The sequence below is a fragment of the Phacochoerus africanus genome, chromosome X (genome assembly GCF_016906955.1).
Source record: "Phacochoerus africanus isolate WHEZ1 chromosome X, ROS_Pafr_v1, whole genome shotgun sequence".
Lineage (NCBI taxonomy): Eukaryota > Metazoa > Chordata > Mammalia > Artiodactyla > Suidae > Phacochoerus > Phacochoerus africanus.
Window position 1 is genome coordinate 86763172 of NC_062560.1, and position 18021 is coordinate 86781192.

Below are 18021 nucleotides of genomic sequence, written 5' to 3' on the forward strand. Positions count from 1 at the left end.
CTTTCCACTACACCCACCAAAATAACTGCAGAAAGAATGGTAAAGTGCATTAAAGGATGAAAAGGACTGCAAACCATTGCTCAGAGACTCTTCATGGGCATAAACAAGGAGGAAGCAGAAAGGCAAGCTATTTGGCCAACATAGTACCCAACTAGTTAGTTTTTATCTGCAACTTGATGTGCATGTTTATTCATTGAGCCAGACATTGGGCATGGAAGAACAAAATCCCTAGACCATGATTCTCATCCTTACCTACAAAGAGTCATCTGGAGACCTTTTATTTATTTATTTTTTAATTTTTTATTTATTTCTTTGTCTTTTTTTTTTTTTTTTTTGCCTTTTATAGGGCTGCTCCTGTGGCATATGGAGGTTCCCAGGCTAGGGGTCTAATCGGAGCTGTAGCCACCGGCCTACGCCAGAGCCACAGCAACGGGGGATCCAAGCTGCATCTGCGACCTACACCACAGCCCACAGCAACGCCAGATCCTTAACCCACTGAGCAAGGCCAGGGATCAAACCCGCAACCTCATGGTTCCTAGTCGGATTCATTTCCGCAGTGCCACGATGGGAACTCCTAGGGACCTTTTAAAATAATGATGCTAGCGCTACACTGAAAGCAAATTAAATCAGTCTCTGAGGGGATGACGCCCAGGAATCTCTAGTTTATTTATTTATTTATTTTTGCTTTTGAAGGCCACTCCTGTGGCATATGGAAGTTCCCAAGCTAGGGGTGGAATCGGAGTTGCAGCTGCCGGCCTACACCACAATCATGGCAACGCTGGATCTGAGCCGTGTCTGCAACCTACACCACAGCTCACAGCAACACGGGATCCTTAAACCACTGAGGGAGGCCAGGGGTCAAACATGGGATACTAGTCAGGTTCGTATCTCACTGAGCCACAATGGGAACGTCCAGGAATCTGTTTTAAAAGGTCACCAGGTGGGAGTTCCTGTTGTGGCTCAGTGAGTTAAGGACCAGAATAGTATCCATGAGGATGCGGGTTTGATCCTCGGCCTCGCACAGGGGGTTAAGGATCCAGTGTTGCCACAAAGCTGCAGTGTAAAACTTATGGTCTCCAGAGGAGACAGTTTGGGGGGTGGGGGGATGTGCTTGGGCTGTGGGATGGAAATCCTGTGAAATCAGATTGTTATGATCATTATACAACTACAGATGTGATAAATTCATTTGAGTAATTAAACAAATTTTTAAAAATTAAAAAAGCTGCAGTGTAGGTCACAGATGAAGCTTGGATCTGGTGTTGCTGTGGCTCTGGCATAGGCAGGTAGCCCCTGGCCTGGGGAACTTCAACCTCTGGCCTGGGCACTTCCATATGCTGCAGCTACGGCCCTAAAAAAAAATAATTAATTTTAAAAGGTCACCAGGTGATTCAAATGTTGCAACTGTAAAACAAAGAATGTTGCCCACCACCCAGTTCTACCTACCGTACACCCTAAAAGGAATTCAAGGTAAAGATCAGGGATGAGGCACTCTTCTCTGGGAAAACAGGCAGAATAGGCCCACAGATCGTTAGATATTTTTAGGCAACATTTTTATGAACCCAGAATCTCACATCTCCTCATACTTAGAAAAGTATTAAAACCATTAGCCAAGATGCCTGTTCCTCGTGACTAGCAGCAACCTTCTATAAAAATGTGTGCTTAGCCGTGTGTCCACCCCTCAACAAAATCGCATACGTTCTGGCCACCTCCGGTGCTTACCTCTTGGGAGCAGTTCCACGTCTGCGACCTACACCGCAGCTAATGGCAACACTGGATCCTTAACCCACTGAGCGAGGCCAGGGATCGAACCTGCGTCCTCATGCAGGCTAGAAATCCTACCCGGCCTTTTTGATTCATATCCTACAGATGAGAAAAAGCTCATCTTTACAGAAGAATGTTGGCTAAGAAATGCAGTTTGGATGACAGAATTCGGAAATCACCATTCTGCAACCCTCAATTAAATCATGAAGTCAAGAAATACATTTTCAAAATTAGAAAAACAAAAATAAATAAAATACAATAACATTAGAAAAACAGGAGTTCCTGTCGTGGCCCAGCGGTAATGAACCTGACTAATATCCATGAGGACATGGGTTCAATCCCTGGCCTCGCTCAGTAGATTAAGAGCTGTGGTGTAGGTCATAAATGAAGCTCAGATCCTATGTTGCTGTGATTGTAGAGTAGGCCGGCAGCTGCACCTCTGATTCGACCCCTAGCCTTGGAGCTTCCATATGCCACAGGTACAGCCCTAAAAAGAAAGCAACAACAAAAAAGATAAATAAATACTGAGTCAGGAAACAGTAATTGATGGATGCTGATTTTTTTTCTTTTTGGAGTTCCCGGGCCAGGGATCGGATCCCAGCCTCATTTGTGACCTATGCCGAAGCTGCAGCAATGCCAGATTCTTAACCCTCTGTTCTGGGTTTTAGATGAGAGATTACTATGGAACAGGACAGTCACATGGTACCAAGGTAACACCCCAGATTTCTTGTTAATTAGAAAATTACTTGGAGAGTTTTGAGGGCCACCACCTTAACCATCACCTTTACTAAGAGTAGACAAGTGACATTATGTGCCTCTTTATGGAATTCTACATAAAGTACACAGCATTATTTATGAAGAATTCTTATCAATACTGAGCCTAATCAAGCCTCTAGATCCAACCACCTCTGGTTTATAGGAAATTCAGGGGCTGGAAGAGGAAGCTAAACCCTATCATAAGGAAACAAACCAAGCTGGTTTGCCCAGGAATGAGGGCGGTCCAGGATGCAGGATCAGTGTCAAACCTGGAGAGTCCCAGGAAAACTAGGACAGATTCATAAGGGGAGCAGACCTGGTCTCTAAAAGTCAGTGCCATTCACAAAAAGTAGGGAGACTATTCTAGATTAAAAGAGCCTAAAGAAAAGCCACACTCAAATGCAACATGTGAACTGGCCATAAAAGACATTCGAGGACTGAATGGGGAAATCTGAAAATGGAACAGTGCTACTCAGCCAGCCCACAGATGTAAATGAACTATGTCACTAAGCACACTATTTAATCTGGCTGACACATTTTTGGTAACAAAATTCTCCCAATGAAGGATGTGGCGCCCTAACATACTCTCTAGTGCAAGCTTCTTATCTCCCTATGAACCATCAAGCAGTCCAAAAACCATACCTTAGGAAGCACTGGACTGGATAATATCTCATGTTAGAAAAGATCAGTGAGGTACTAGGAGTTCCTGCTGTTGCTTAGTGGTAATGAACCTGACTAGTATCCATGAAGATATGGGTTTAATCCCTGGCCTCGCTCAGGTGGGTTAAGGATCCAGCATTGTTGTGAGCTGTGGTGTAGGTTGCAGACATGGCTCAGATCTGGTGTTGCTATGGCTGTGGTACAGGCCAGCAGCTGCAGCTCCAATTGAACCCTTAGTTTGGGAACTTCCATATGTTGCAGGCTTGGTGTAACAAGGAAAAAAAAATCAGCAAGGTAATGGTAAAAAAATTTTTTAGCTAGGTTTATGGTATTATGGTTAAGTAGAAAAATGCCCTATACTTAGAACATCTATGCTGAGGTATTTAAAGGTGAAATGTCATGGTGTTTACAACTTACTTTCAAATGATTTATCAAAGAAAAGATACACACACAGATAAAGCAAATATGACAAAATGTTCACATTTGTTGAATCATGGACATGGATGGACATACTGGTGTTCACTGTATCATTCTTTCAACTTTCTTGTATGTTTAAAGGTTTTCATTATTAAAATGATGAAAGCATAACTTTAAAATCATCTTACTTATATGATACTAAGAGAATTATCAGAAGCTGATTATCTACAGCTAACCCTATATTTATTCATTAGCTATTCCTTAGGGAATAGTTCAAGACAGATGAGTTAGCCAGAAGAAAAAAAGCACATCCCAAGCTGAGGAAGCAGAACATGGAAAGGACCAGAATGGAAGAAACTTGTCTTTTTCAGGGAAAAGAACTCAATGTACATAGAAAAATGAGGCTACTCAGATTATGAAGGGGCTTTGAGACTACATGAAGAGTATGGGACTTTATTTTTAAAGCCATAAGAAGCCAATGGTTCAAGCACTGGAGAAGTACAATGAAAATGGCATTTTAGAAAACTCATTCTGACTGTAGACAGTGGAATGGATGGAGGCAAGAGTGAGTATAGCAGCATCAGTTGGGAAGATGGTCCTTTTGGTAATAAATTCAGTGAGAGATGATGGTAACCTGCAGGAATGGAGACTTGGTGATCCACAGAATATGGGCAGGGGTTGCAGGAGAAGAAAGACTCGGATATAATTCCCAGGCTTCTGGTTTGAGTGAGTGAACAGATTGGTATACTCATCAAGATTGGAAATGCTGGGGCAAGAACAGGTTTGGGGGAAAGATGTGAAGCATCAGATATGTTGAGTTCAGAGTACTGAGAAGATATCCAGATGGGATCTACCTTGTAGGTAGTTGGATGTGAGAAGGAGAAAGATGGAGTTTTCTTGTGGCACAATGGGTTAAGGATCCAGCATTGTCACTGCAGCAGTGTGGGTTCAGGTTCAATCCCAAACCCCAGAACTTCCATATGCCACAGGCAAAAGAAAAAAGATTAAAAAAGAATGAGAAAGATAACTCTGGCTTCCAGCTTAGATAATTTATAGGTGGCACTGTCATTTACAGATATAGGGAACAAAGGAGGAGAGAAAATAAAAGTCGCTTTACATTTATGCTTTACATTAAAATGTTTAAGTTATAAAAATATTATTTACATTAAGTGAAAGACAAAAAATAAAAATAAAACTTATCTACCATTAATCAACACTTTTTAAAGATGATTTCCTTCTAGTATTTCTTAAAAATGGGTATTTATTTAGTTGTTTTAAAAGCCATATTTTTCTGAGAAAGAGGTTTCTCTAGAGGTATTCAGAATTGGGAAGAATTAAAAATACTAGTTAACCTGGCATCATTTTGTAAATCAGGCAATGCTTGCTAAGTTACACATCCTTAGGCTGTTAAGATTCAAAACATAATCTAAATAATTGGGCAAGTATCCAAAAACAACTCTAGGGTTGAAGAAATCATGACTAGAGAAGGTCAGTTTCAATATCCAGTTTATTATACTGGATCATTAGGGGATTTTGGAGCTTTCTGCCTTCATACTACATAGCACAAATATAGGTATTCGATCTCATCTTTGAAGCTCTCCCTTCCCATAGGGTCTCTCTACTACACCACTTCTCCTTCCACAGGTGAGAGAGCTAACTGGTGCTGGGAGTAGGAGTAACCACATTTTATAGGCTGTTCTAGAAGCCTCAAAGCCTAGAAAACCCAAAGGAATTGGTTACTGAGATCATGCAATCACTCCATAGCTCACTATGCTTTTTAAAAGAGCTAGACTTGTTTCTAGCTCTAATCCTTGGCTACTTCATGAATGCAGAACATATTTAGTAAAATCTCTGGGCAAATACAGAGACCTGAGTCAATGTGAAATTATGACCAACTGCAGAGAAAAGCTCACTTGTCACCTCACCACTGGCAGAGCCAGACTGAGGACACTAGACCATAAACTAGGAGACATGGCAAGTTGACTGCAAGAGGAAGGAACAGGAGTTCCCGTCATGGCACAGTGGTTAACGAATCTGACTAGGAACCATGAGGTTGCAGGTTCGGTCCCTGCCCTTGCTCAGTGGGTTAACGATCCGGCGTTGCCGTGAGCTGTGGTGTAGGTTGCAGACGCGGCTCGGATCCCGTGTTGCTGTGGCTCTGGCATAGGCCGGTGGCTACAGCTCCGATTAGACCCCTAGCCTGGGAACCTCCATATGCCGTGGGAGTGGCCCAAGAAATAGCAAAAAGACAAAAAAAAAAAAAAAAGAGGAAGGAACAGTCTAGATCCAGGGCTAAGGAGCAGTCATAACCAGGCAAAAAGGCATGAGAGCCAGCAAACCTGACAACTAAGGTTATAAATCTGCCTCAGACAGGAGGCTTAACTATACTCTTCCAAGGATCCAAAGATTGGTTTCCCCAGTAATGGTCTCAGAGTCTGAGATGCAGCAAATGCCAAACCTGGAAGGTACTGATACTTCAGCCTTAACAAAGATCGTGCAGGCTTGTAGGAGACTTCTTATCGAGTGAAGAGGAGCACCAGCTCACAGTGAGGGGTGTGGGGGAACAGATCCACGGGTACGGCTTGTCTCAGGACAAAAGCCTCCCCAAGGAGCTTCTTAGCAGAGTTTGAAGGACAGCACAGCCTGTAGAAACAGATCATGATATCAGTTCCATAAACCAAGGAGAACCTATGGGAACACAATTCCTTAAAATTTAAGCCCTTCCTTTGTGTTCCCACAGCCCCCTGTGTTTCTCTCTATAACATGCATTTATCATATTTAATGAAACCACCTGGGTTGTTTTTAACCATCTTCCTCATTGGAGTAGAATCTTTTGAGGGCAGAAATGAGGCAAAAACTGCTTATTTTTCAAATCTCTTATGTTCCCAGGGTGTGACACAGAGAAGGAATTCAATGATGAATGGACCTAGGGATTTCAGTCATATGTTTTTCTGTATGATTTAAACACAATTGGTAATTAATATATATTACTGAATTAAACTATTCTACTAAATTTTTTCAAAGCACATTACTTTTCCCCTTATTCCAAGTAAAAATGAGAACAAAACTTCTAACAAAACTGCTTACTTCTCAGGATATATCTTTCCAACTATGCATACTTAAACTAGTTTCTTAGAGTGACATTCACACTTTATATATATATGCATAATGCTTTACAACAGTTTCTTCACTTAATAATCCATCATGACTATCTCTCCACTATAATAAATGGAGTTACCTCACTTTTATTGGTTATATGGTATTTCATTAAATAACTGTAACATAATTTATTTATCCAACTCCTTGCTACTGGAAATATAAGTTGTTTTTAACCTTTCACTACTTTAAAAAGTCCCTTCGTGAATATTCTGAAAGTTATATCTTTGCATACTTTTTTTTTTGCTATTTAGTGGAACTGATTAATTGAAGGGCCTGTATGATTTTACAGCCCCTAAAATATTTTAAACTGTTGTTAAAAAATGGAATACTACTCAGCCATAAAAATGGAATGCCATTTGCAGCAACAAGGATGGAACTAGAGATTCTCATACGAAGTGAAGTAAATCAGAAAAAGACAAATACCACATGATGTCACTTATCTGTGGAATCTAAAATATGGCACAAGTGGGAGTTCCTGTCATGGCTCAGTGGAAATGAATCTGACTAGTATCCATGAGGGTACAGGTTTGATCTCTGGCCTCGCTCAGTGGGTTAAGGATCTGGTGATGTGGTGTAGGTCGCAGACGTGGCTTGGATCCCGAATTGCTGTGACTGTGGCGTAGGCCAGTAGCTATAGCTCCGATTTGACCCCTAGCCTGGGAACTTCCATATGCTGTGAGTGCAGCTCTAAAAAGAAAAGAAATAAACAAAATATGGTGCAAATGAACCTATCTACAAAACAGAAACAGACTCACAGACATAGAGAACAGACTTGTGGTTGCCAAGGGGATGAGGGAAGAAGTGGGATGGACTGGGAGTTTGGGGTTAATAGATGCAAACTATTACATTCAGAATGGGTAAGAGATGAGATCTTACTCTATAGCACAGGGAATTATACTCAATCTCTCGGGATAGACCATGACAGAAGATAATATGAAAAAAAAAGAATGTATATATATGTATGACTGGGTCATTTTAATGTAGGGCAAAATTGGCACAATATTGCAAATCAACGATACAGTTTTAAAAAAAGAAAGAAAATCATTTAAGCAATCATTTTTTTTAAAAGGCTGTACTAATTTACACTCAAACTAACAAAGCATAAGAGTTCTTGTTTCCCTGGCTAAAACTCAGCAGTTTCAATAGCACTGTCCCATTAAAATTAGGAACATGACAAGATACTCACTATCACTCCTACAGTGGAACATCTTCTTATCCAATGTAATAAGAAAAAAAAAAGATATTGTAAGGAGAGAGACAAAATTGTTTTTATATGGGGATCATATGGCCAGCTACCAATAAAATGCCAGAGAATTGGAGATCCAGCTGTGGTGCAAGGGGATGAACATGTTTCTGCAGTGGCAGGGATGCAGGTTCGAACCCCACCCCAGCAGAGGGTGTTAAGGATCTGGCATTGCCAAAGATGTGGCATAGGTAGCAACTCTGGCTTGCATTTGATCCCTGGCCCAGGAACTCTATATGTCTCGGGGCAGCCAAAAAAGGGGGAAAAATGCAACAGAATCAACTGGAAAACTAATAAACGAATAGGTACCTGGATACAAAATTGACCATAACTAGTTAGAAAATATCATGAAAAAGTTCCCATTCAAGTTCCCCTCGTGGATCAGTGCGTTAAGGACCTGACACTGTCTCCATGAGGATGTGGGTTCCATCCCCGGCCTTGTTCAGTGGGTTAAGGATCCATGTTGCCGCAGCTGTGGTGTAGCTCACAGATGCAGCTTGTATCCATTATTGCTATGGCTATGGCATAGGCTGCAGATGCAAATCCGATTCGATACCCAGCCCAGGAACTTCAATATGCTGCCAGTATGGCTATAAAAAAATGGTCCTACTCATAATAGCAATAAAAACTTTATAATATCTTGTATGGACCTTTTTATTTTTTGCTTTTTAGGGCCACACCCGAGGCCACACCCAGGCTAGGGGTTGAATCAGAGCTGCAGCTGCTGGCCTACATACACCACAGCCACAGCAATGCCAGATCCTTAACCCACTGAGTGAGGCCAGGGATCGATCCCGCATCCTTGTAGATACTAGATAGGTTTGTTACCGCTGATCCACAACGGGAATTCCTCTTGTATTAATCTTAAAAAAAATATGTATGGGAGTTCCTATTGTGGTGAAACAGGATCAGCAGTGTCTCTGAAGCATTGGGACACAAGTTCAATTCACAGTGGGTTAGGGATCCAGCGTTGCCACAGCTGCAGTGTAGGTAGGCCTGGGAACTCCATATGCCATGGGGTGGCCAAAAAAGAAAGCAAAAAACAAAACAAAACAAAACAAAAAAAGGAAAAAAATTACGTATTTTTAGAGAATTACATAAGCCTGGAGTAACTGAAGAGTCAAGTCACATGTCTGCACAGAAAAAAATGCTGTAAAGATTTCAATTCTCCTTAAATGAATTAATATTTTCACTGTACTTCTGATCACAAGCCCAAAAGAATATTTTTGATAAGTTGATTCTAGAGCTCTGTTAGTACATACATGAAAATGTTAAGAGCACACATCCTTTAACCCAGCAATTCCACATCAGGGATTTATCTAATGTATATACTATCACAATACTTATTAATCACATAAACACTGCACAAAAATGCAAAGATATATGCATACAAGGATATTCATTGCAACACTGTGGTATCAACAGTATAGAAACAACCTTAAAATTCATTACCAAGAGACAAATTAAATGACATGTATATTAAAATTATACAGCCTATTTTATAAACTAAGTAGTCCTCTAAGTATTGATGCAGATTCTATACTACTGTAGAACCACCTCCAAAATCTACTGTTGAGTGACATGCATGGTGTAGAACAATGGTTTTAAAAATTTTTTAAATTGAAGTATAGTTTATTTTTTGTTTTGTTTTTAGGGCCGCTCCTGCAGCATATGGACGTTCCCAGGCCAGTGACTGAACCAGAGCTATAGCTGCCACCAGATCCAAGTCACGTCTGCGACCTATACTGCAGCTTGCAGCAACGTCTGATTCTTAAGCCACTGAGCAAGGCCAGGGACCGAGCCCACATCCTCAGGGATACCAGTCAGGTTCTTAACCCGCTGAGCCACAGTAAGAACCCCTAGTTAATTTACAATGTTGTGTTAGTTTCAAGTGTACAGCAAAGATACTGAGTATAGTTCCCTATAAGATATTGAGTATAGTTCCCTGTGCTATACAGTAGGTCCTTATTGTTTACCTTTTTTTTTTTCCCTCTTATTGCTACACCTGTAGCATAGCGAAGTTCCCAGGCCAGGGATCAAATCAGAGCCAGAGCTGCAACCTGCGCCACAGCTGCAGCAATCCTGGATGCTTAACCCCCTGTTCCAGGCTGAGAATCAAACCAGCTTCTCCAGGGAGAAAAGCCAGATCACCCACTGTGCCACAGCAGGAACTCCCATTGTTTACCTATTTTATATATAATATAGTGTACATGTTAATCCCAAACTCCTCATTTATCTCCCCCCTCCCACCCCCGTTACCCCCTTTGGTAACCATAAGTTTGTTTTCTATGTTTGAGTCTGTTTCTGTTTAGTATATATATTCATTTTAAATCTTTTTAGATTTCATATATAAGCGATACCATGTATTTGTCTTTCTCTGTCTGACTTCACTTAGTATGTTAATCTCTAGGTCCATCAGAACAGTGTTTATAGTCTATTTCTATTTGTTAAAAAAAGATAAGAGAGGGGTGTACAAACACACACACACAGAATATTTCTGGTAGGCTACACAAGAAACTGGTAAGAGTGATGACATCTGAAGGACTCAGAGCCAGGAATAAGAAGATTCATTATTCACCGCATTTGAATTTTTTCTACCATATGTACATACTGTCTTTTCAAAATAAATTTTTCTTGCCTTTTTTGAGGCCATGGTTAGCTACTGTTTTACTCAGTCTGAGTGTAAGCAGCATCCTAGGTTTACTCTCACGTGTTGTTTTTTAATCTATTGTTTCGCAAAATAAATATTTCATTTTATTCAAAAGTGAAACAAATAGAAAGGGATATAGGGGATTTCCTGTTGTGGCACAGTGGAAACGAATCTGAGCATCCATGAGGATGTGGGTTCAATCCCTGGCTTCGCTCAGTGGGTTACAGATCCAACGTTGCTGTGAGCTGTGGTGTAGGTTGCAGACACAGCTCGGATCCCGCGTTGCTGTGGCTGTGGCATAGGCTGGTGGCTACAGCTCCGATTAGACCCTTAGCCTGGGAACCTCCATGTGCTGCGGGTGCCACCCTGAAAACAAAACAAAACAAAAAAGGTATATAGTGAAATTTCCTCCCCACCTTTGACTCCCAACCCTGCAGTTTCCCACACAACAGATAACTACAATTACCAGTTTCTTATAAACCCTACCAGTTACTCTAAGCATTTTCAGCAAACACAAATCAATATTCTTCTCTCCATCCATTGTCCATTTTCACAGATCATTTACTATTATATAAACAATTCTGCACAACTTGCTATTTCCACTTAGTAACATACCTTAGAACCAAAATCAGAAGCCACAAACAAAAAGACTAGACATCTTCAAAATTAAATAATCTTGTGCTTCAAAGGATAATGTCAAAAAAAGCAAACAGACAACCCACAGAATGGGAAAAAAATTTTGCAAATCATGTATCTGATAAGAAACTTGTATCCTGGAATTTAAAAAAGAATTCTTAAGACCCCAAAATAGAAGATGACCCAGGGAGTTCCCACTGTGGCAGAGTGGGTTACTGATCCAGCTGGTCTCTATGGAGATGCGGGTTTGATCCCTGGCCTAGCACAGTGAGTTATGGACCTGGTGTTGCTGCAGCTGTAGGTCACAGCTCTGGCTTGGATTCAGTCACTGGTCCAGGAACTTCCATATGCCACAGGGACAGCTGAAAAGGAAAAAAAAATTAATAAAAAAAAGACAACCCGGCTGAAAAATGGGCAAAAGATCTAGACAGGTCTCCAAAGAAGATACATAAATGGCCAATAAACATAACAAAAAAATGCTCAGTATCATTAGCCATGGGGAAATGCAATCAAAACCACAAGAAGGAAGTTCCCATCATGGCTCAGTGGTTAACAAACCCGACTAGTGTCCATGAGAATGCAGGTTCCATCCCTGTCCTCACTCAGTGGGTTAAGGAACCGGCATTGCTGTGAGCTGTGGTGTAGGTCACAGACATGGCTTGGATCTGGTGTTACTGTGGCTGTGGTGTAGGCCAGCAGCTACAGCTCCAATTCGACCCCTAGCCTGGGAACCTCCATATGCCCCAGGTGTGGCTCTAAAAAGACAAAAGACAAAAAACAAAAAAAGAGTAGTTCCTATTGTGGCACAGCAGAAACGAACCAGGCTAGTAACCACCAGGTTACAGGTTCGATCCCTGGCCTTGCTCAGTGGATTAAGGATTTGGCATTGCTATGTTGTAGGTCACAGATGTGGCTTGGATCCTGCGTTGCTGTTGCTGTGGCTGTGGCGTAGGCTGGCAGCTGTAGCTCCGATTTGACCCCTAGCTGGGGACCTCCATATGCCATGGGTGTGGCCCTAAAAATAAAAAAGCAAAAAACAAAACAAAACAAAAAAACACAAGGAGTTCCCTGGTGGCTCAGTGGATTAAGGATCGGGCATTATCACTGCTGTGGCTCGGGTCACTGCCATAGCACAGGTCCAATCCCTGGCCTGGGAATTTTGGCATGTTGCAGGTGCAGCTGAAAAAAAAATCTACAAGGAGATACCACTTCTCACTCATTAGAATGTATATAAGTTTTTAAAAAACAGATAGTAATTGACAATAATTGAATCGACAATGACATAAAGAAATTGGAATACTCATATACTACTGGAGGGGATGTAAGATGGGGTAACCACTTTCAAAATAGTCTGGGAGTTCCCTTCATGAATCAGTGGTTAACAAATCTGACTAGTGTCCATGAGGATGCAGGTTCAATTCCTGGCCTCGATCAGTGGGTTAAGGATCCAACGTTTCCGTGAGCTGTGGTGTAGGTCAAAGACATGGCTCAGATGCTGTGTTGCTGTGGCTCTGGCATAGGCCAGCAGCTACAACTCCGATTCGACCCCTAGCCTAGGAACCTCCATATGCTGTGGGTGTGGCCCTAAAAAGCAAAAAAAAAAATTTTTAATTTAAATTTTAAAAAAGAAACAGTCTATGTGGTTGCCAAGGGGAAGGGGTGGAGTGGGATGGACTGGGAATTTGGCATTAATAGATGGAAACTATTGCCTTTGGAATGGATAAGCAATGAGATCCTGCTGTATAGCACTGGGAACTATACATAGTTACTTAGGATGGAGCATGATAATGTGAGCAAAAAGAATGTATATGTGTCTGTGTGACTGGGCCACCTTGCTGTACTGTAGAAAATTGACAGAACACTGTAAATCAGGTATAATGGAAAAAAATAGAAATTATTAAAATAAAAAATGAAAAAAAAAGGAAACAGTCTGGCAGTTCCTCAAAAGGTTGAAATAGTTACCATATGACCCAGCAATTCAACTACTAGGTATATATCCAAGAGAAATGAAAACTTGTCCCCACAAAAACTTGTACACACGAATGTTCACAGTAACATTATTCATAATAACCAAAAGGTGGAAACAACCTAAATGTCCATCAACTGATGAGTGTAAAATGCAGTATATCCACCGAATGGAATATTATTCAGCCATAAAAAGAAATGAAGCGCTGATACATGCTACAGCACAGATGAACCTTGCAAACATCATGCTAAGAGAAAGAAGCTAGATGCAAAGGACTATGTTTGCAAAGAACTTTATTTGTATGAATTGTGTATAATAGGTAAATTCATGGAGACAGAAAGTAGACTAGTGGCTGCCTAGGGCCAGGGGGTTGGGGAAAAATGGGGAGTGACTGATGAGAGGTGCAGGGTTTCTTTTAGAGTGATGAAAATGTTCATAATTAGACAGAAGTGATGGCTGCACAAGTCCGAGCATGTACCAAAAACCTTTGAATTGAACATTTTAATTAAGGATGAATTTTATTTTATTTTTAAGTGGGAACTGCAATGATTTTATTTATTTATTTATTTATTTATTTATTTATTTATTTATTTATTTATTTATTTATTTATTTATTTAGCTTTTTAGGGCTGCACCCAAGGCATGTGGCGGTTCCCTGGCCAGGGGTCAAATTGGAGCTACAGCTGCCAGCCTACGCCACAGCCACAGCAATGCAGGATCCAAGCCACATCTGCGACCTACACCACAGCTCACAGCAATGCCAGATCCTTAATCCACTGAGCAAGGCCAGGGATCGAACCCACAACCTCATGGTTCTTAGTTGGATTGGTTTCTGCTGCGCCACAACAGGAACTCCAAGGATGCATTTTATATGTGAATTATACCGCAATAAAGGTATTAACAAAAATAACATACCTTAGAGATCTTTCCACATCAGTAAACAGAGAACATCTTCATTCTTTTTTTTGTTTTTTATTATTTATTTATTTATTTATTTTTGTCTTGTTGTTGTTGTTGTTGTTGTTATTGTTGTTGTTGCTATTTCTTGGGCCGCTCCTGCGGCATATGGAGGTTCCCAGGCTAGGGGTCCAATCGGAGCTGCAGCCACTGGCCTAGGCCAGAGCCACAGCAACGCGGGATCCGAGCCGCGTCTGCAACCTACACCACAGCTCACGGCAACGCCGGATCATTAACCCACTGAGCAAGGGCAGGGACCGAACCGGCAACCTCATGGTTCCTAGTCGGATTCGTTAACCACTGCGTCATGACGGGAACTCCCTCTTCATTCTTTTTTATAACAGCATGGTATTACATTGAATGGATGTAGCATATTTGATTTAACTAGTTCCTCTCTGGTGGACTTTTAGAATATTTCATCATTTGCTTTTACAATATTACAACATACAAATAAATGTCATTTTACATGTATGCCAGTATATTTGTAGGATAAAGCCTTGGAAATCGAATTACTGGGTTAAGGGTATATACATTTCTAATCTTAATCTATATTGCTAAATTTCCCTCCATGGGGACAGTGTCAATTTACACTCTTACCAGTAATTTTTTAGAATTCATGTTTCCCTATAGTATTGCCAATAGTGCATTATCAAACCTTTGAACTTTTGCCAACCTGAGATATAAAAAGTAGCATCTCAGGATACATTTCCGTTATAATAGAAGAGACTGAACATCCTTTCATGGTTCTTAAACACATTTCTATTTTCTTTTTGTATCTTGAGTTCATTTTTCTTAGGGTTCTTATTCTTTTTCTTATCAATTTCTAGGAGTTTGTTATCAATGAAGGAAAAAAAGTCTTTGTGATATGAACTGCAAGTTATTTTTTTCCAGTTTGTACGTTGTCTCCTGTCTTTGCTTTTTGGTGCTTTTTTATTGGGCAAACTATTGATTTTTCAAACTGTTTTATTGCAATATAATTCATATAGCACACAGCTCAACCATTTATACAGTTAAGTGGGTTTCAGTATATTCACAGAATTATGCATCTACCACAACACTCAATTTTGGAATATTTTCATTAACTCTTTAGCAGTCACTCCCCATTTCTCCCCAAACCCCCCACCTGCAGCCCTAGGGAACCACAAATCTACTTTCTTTCTCTAGAGCTTTGCCTACACTGGACATCTCCTATAAATGGAATCATGTAACATGTGCCCTTTTGTGTCTGGCTTCTGGATACCAGTCCCTTATCAGGTAAATGATTTTCTCCCATTCTATGGGTTTACTTTTCACTTTTTTTTTTATGGCTGCACTCATCCTGAGCCAGGGATCGAATCAGAGCCACAGCTGCAACCTATGTCACAGGCCAGGCAATCCTTTAACCTAGTGCACCGGGACAGAGATTGAACTCATGCCTTCACAGCAACCCGAGCTGCTGCAGTCAGGTTCTTAACCCACTGTGCCACAGCATGAACTCATCACTTTCTCTATGGTATCATTTGCAAAAAAAAAAAAAGGTTTTTTTTTAACTTTGATGATGTTCAATTATACACACACATTTTGTTATTGCAGGACAAAAAAGTTTTTTTTTTAACTTTGATGATGTCCAATTGTACACATATTTTGTTGTTGCTGTTACTTGGGTCTTTGATGTCATATCTAAGAAAGCTTTGCCTAACCCAATGTCACAAAAATTTACTCCTATGTTTCAAGCTCTACATTTAGCTCTATGATCCATTTTGAATTCATTTCTGTTCTATGGTGTAATAAAGGAAGTAATTTTCAATGTAGCCAAATTTAACAACCTTTTATTATATGGCTTCTGAATTTTCATAGTTAGAAAGGACATCTATGCTCTAGGATTAGAAAGAAATTCTATGATTTCCTAGGGTACATGTATGATTTCCCCTTTTTACACTTAAATCTCTAACTCTTCTGTAATTTATCCTGGTCTGCAGCATGAGATATAGATTCAATTATTTTTTCACCTTGGCTACCCACTTGTCCACCACCATCCATTGAATAGTTTATTTGTTCCCTATTGATTTAAGGTGCCACCTTCATCATATATTCAAAGATATTTTTCTGGCCACACCTGTGGCATGCGGAAGTTCCTGGGTCAGGGACAGGACCTGCACCACAGCAGTGACCCAAGCCACAGCAGTCTGAATGCTGGATCCTTAACCCACTGAGCTTCCGGGGAACTCCCAAAAACATATTTAAACTACATAAGAAAAATAAGAATAAAGAACAATGGAAGAGTGTGCAAGACATGACAAGGAAATAAGAGTGTGAAAACATATGGCCCTCATGATTTTATTTTGACTAGAAGAAGCTCTTTGACAACTTTCAATTTTTCCCCATGGGCACTAGTGCATTTAGGTTTACTATAGCTTCTAGCATTAGTATTAGCCATTTGCATTCTCCCCAAAAATCTCCCATTTCATCTAGGTTTTCAAATGTACTGGGAGTTATACAAAGTACTTTCACATAATTTTTATTTTTATTTTTTTGTCTTTTTGCTATTTCTTTGGGCCGCTCCCGCAGCATATGGAGGTTCCCAGGCTAGGGGTCCAATTGGAGCTGTAGCCACCAGCCTATGCCAGAGCGACAGCAACGCGGGATTCGAGCCGTGTCTGCAACCTACACCACAGCTCACGGCAACGCCGGATCGTTAACCCACTGAGCAAGGGCAGGGACCGAACCCGCAACCTCATGGTTCCTAGTCGGACTCGTTAACCACTGCGCCACGACGGGAACTCCGACACATAATTTTTAAAATTTAGTCATATCTATAGTTACGCTCTTCTCATTTAAGGCTTTATTTTTTTATATATCCTTGATTGGGTTTATTTTATTTCCTTCTTCCAATAACACTTTCTGGTTTATTTGACAAGTATATAGGTTTCTTGTTTTGTAGTTCATTAATTTCTGGATTTTTAAAATGTTGATTTTTTTCCTTCAGTTTTCTTTAGCTTTATTGTTCTTTTCCCAGATCAGTGACTTGAAAGCTCAATTTGTTTCCTTTTAATTCTCACTTGTTTCATCTAGGTATATCATCTGTACTTTATATTCACCTATGTTGTTTGAATATTACAAAGAAATTGTTTTTACTTATGTAAAAAGAGAGAGAGAGAAGAGGAAAGAAAGGGAAGAGGAAGAGAGGAGAGAGAGATTATAAGAAAACATTTCAAACCTCAAAATAATTGACCAGGGCCAGAACTAGAGTGAAGCGGGAGGCCAAAAACTCAGTGGTCAAGAGAAACAATATTTTGATGCAATAATTTAGAAAATCAAATTGTAAAACTATGGCCTGTAGTCTGGCTGCCTGCTTTCATAAGTAAAGTTTTATTGACTCAGAGGGTTAAGGATCCAGCGTTGCTGCAAGCTGAGGTGTACGTCACAGATGCAGCTCAGATCCGGCACTGTCATGACTGTGGCGTAGGCCAGCAGCTCAGCTCCAATTTTATCCCCAGCCTGGGAACCTCCATATGCTTCAGGTGCAGCCCTAAAAATAAAAAAAAATGGTGTTATTGGAACTAGGGCCAGAATTAGAGTAAGGTGAGTGAGGTGTGGTTTAGCAAGTAGTGGAGTGGATCTCAACTTTTTTTTTTTTAAAGTTAACATTTTGTTCATCACAGATATTTTGGACTAATTTTGATTTTTGAAAATACTGCATTAAAAATGTACCTTGTTACTTAGATTTTGGACATCCTCCTAAATTTGGTATCCAATGTGAGTGCTGTATTACCTGGCCCTATAATTAGCTTTTTTTTTTTTTACATCTGTTATCTCTAGCACTGATAGTAGTATAAT

General features: G+C 40.4%; 1 protein-coding gene across 5 annotated transcripts in view; it reads right to left on the reverse strand.

Moving 5' to 3' along the window:
* The window catches only part of TRMT2B (tRNA methyltransferase 2 homolog B), a 102680-nt gene that overhangs the window by 55518 nt on the left and 29141 nt on the right, over window positions 1-18021 (reverse strand). The window contains exon 13 of one of the 5 annotated variants that reach the window (XR_007132785.1): window positions 6053-6237. The exons of 1 other annotated variant lie outside the window; for it this stretch is intronic. Coding sequence is in view for 3 of the 4 variants with exons in the window: in XM_047764297.1 (XP_047620253.1) it covers window positions 6111-6237 (127 nt within the window). In the remaining variant the exon portion in view is untranslated. Of the gene's footprint in view, window positions 1-5082; window positions 6238-11452; window positions 11645-18021 lie in introns of those variants that run through there. 3 more of the 5 variants (XM_047764297.1, XM_047764300.1, XM_047764298.1) reach the window with 3 other exon arrangements.